The 1459-nt window shown below is 63.6% G+C and overlaps 1 protein-coding gene across 1 annotated transcript in view; it reads left to right on the plus strand.

Annotated features, from left to right (window-relative positions):
* Window positions 1-577: 577 nt before the first annotated feature.
* Window positions 578-1459, plus strand: part of LOC109862656 (fatty acid synthase-like) — a gene marked incomplete at its 3' end in the record, with an annotated part of 12514 nt that continues 11632 nt past the window's right edge. The window contains exon 1 of the mRNA XM_020442761.1: window positions 578-1129. Within this exon, the coding sequence (XP_020298350.1) occupies window positions 578-1129 (552 nt within the window). The remainder of the gene's footprint in view (window positions 1130-1459) is intronic.

Below are 1459 nucleotides of genomic sequence, written 5' to 3' on the forward strand. Positions count from 1 at the left end.
CGCTAGAGACTCCACCTTCCTCACCTCTTCAGGGCGGAGAATCACCGTCCGGGGTCGTGATCCCGCTGGGAAGACCACTTCCGACACTACAGACGGACCAGGCTTAGGTGTACTCACCCTTGTTCCCGGTGCAAAGGAAGTACAAAGATTGGCCGAAGTTGGCACCAATTGTGTCGTTGGCCAAATCGCGAGGCTGGGCCTCAAGGTAGCCGTCCACAAGACGGAGCCGATGTACTTCAGCCTCCGCAAAGGACGGCCGCAGGGAGTAGACACCAGCCTCCGGGTAGGTGAGGCACGGGTCGAGGTGGGCAAGACCATCAAGTATCTCGGTCTCCACCTCGACCCGCGATGGCGCTTCGACGAGCATTTTGCTCGTTTGGGCCCTAGGGTAGCCAAAGTGGCCAACGCCTTGGCCAGGCTGCTCCCCAACCTCGGGAGCCCAAAGCAGAAGGCCCGCCGTCTGTTCACAAACGTGGTCCACTCGGTGGCCCTGTACGGGTCATCGCTGTGGGCGGAGACCGCTCTTCAGGCAGGTCAGCGGAGCCAGTTCCACCGGCTCCGCTTGGCCCAGAGGACTATGACCCTCAGGGCCATAAGCGGCTTCCGCGACGTGGCCACGGAGACGGCGGGCGTGTTGGCAGGGATACCACCCTTGGCCCTTCTCGCGGAAATGTACTCGGCGCAATATTCTTGCCGAGTCGAACTCCTGCGAGAGGACCTAGCGGACAACACCTTGCGGGAGGCCCTCGCTGACTCGGAGCGCCAGGCCCGACGGCAGCTGCTCCTACGCTGGGGGCAGGACCTGGACGAACCGCGTGCGGCCGTCCAGGAAGTCGTCGCGGTCGTCCGACCCCATCTCGAGGCATGGTTAGAGAACGGGGTCGGACGCCTCATTTATCGGGTGACTCAGGTGCTCACCGGGCACGGCTGCTTCGGGGAGTACCTGAGTCGCATTGGCAAAGAGCTAACGGCACGGTGCCACTNGTGTGGGGCGGCCAGCGACTCGGTGGAGCACACCGTGGAAGAGTGTCCACGGTGGGCTCAGGAACGCCNAGAGATGGCCGCCAAGATTGGAGAAGATTTGTTCCTGGAGGGACTGCTGAAAGCACTGTCCTCCAAGGACAACGAGGTATGGGGCTCAGTGGTCTTTTTCTACGACACAGTAATGGTGCAAAAGAAGACGGACGAGCGCGAGAGGGAGCGGGAACACATCCCTCTCGGGGGTCCCCGGGGGCGCGTGCGGGCGGGTCGCCGGCGAGCACTCGCTCCCCGTGCGCGTCCTCCGGGGCCAGGGCCCTCTAGATGACATTAGTCCCCCCTCCCCACCCCTACCACCTCTGTCTGTGTGTGTGTGTGGGGGCCTGGGGGGAGGGGGGGTCTGGGCGGTGGGCGTTGGGAGAGCCGGCTCTCTCGTTAGCCCATCGTCCCGGCGAGGGATCTTGGAAACGAGCAGGAACAG

The sequence above is a fragment of the Pseudomyrmex gracilis genome, unplaced genomic scaffold, assembly GCF_002006095.1.
Source record: "Pseudomyrmex gracilis isolate BER0280 unplaced genomic scaffold, ASM200609v1 scaffold_2139, whole genome shotgun sequence".
NCBI lineage: Eukaryota > Metazoa > Arthropoda > Insecta > Hymenoptera > Formicidae > Pseudomyrmex > Pseudomyrmex gracilis.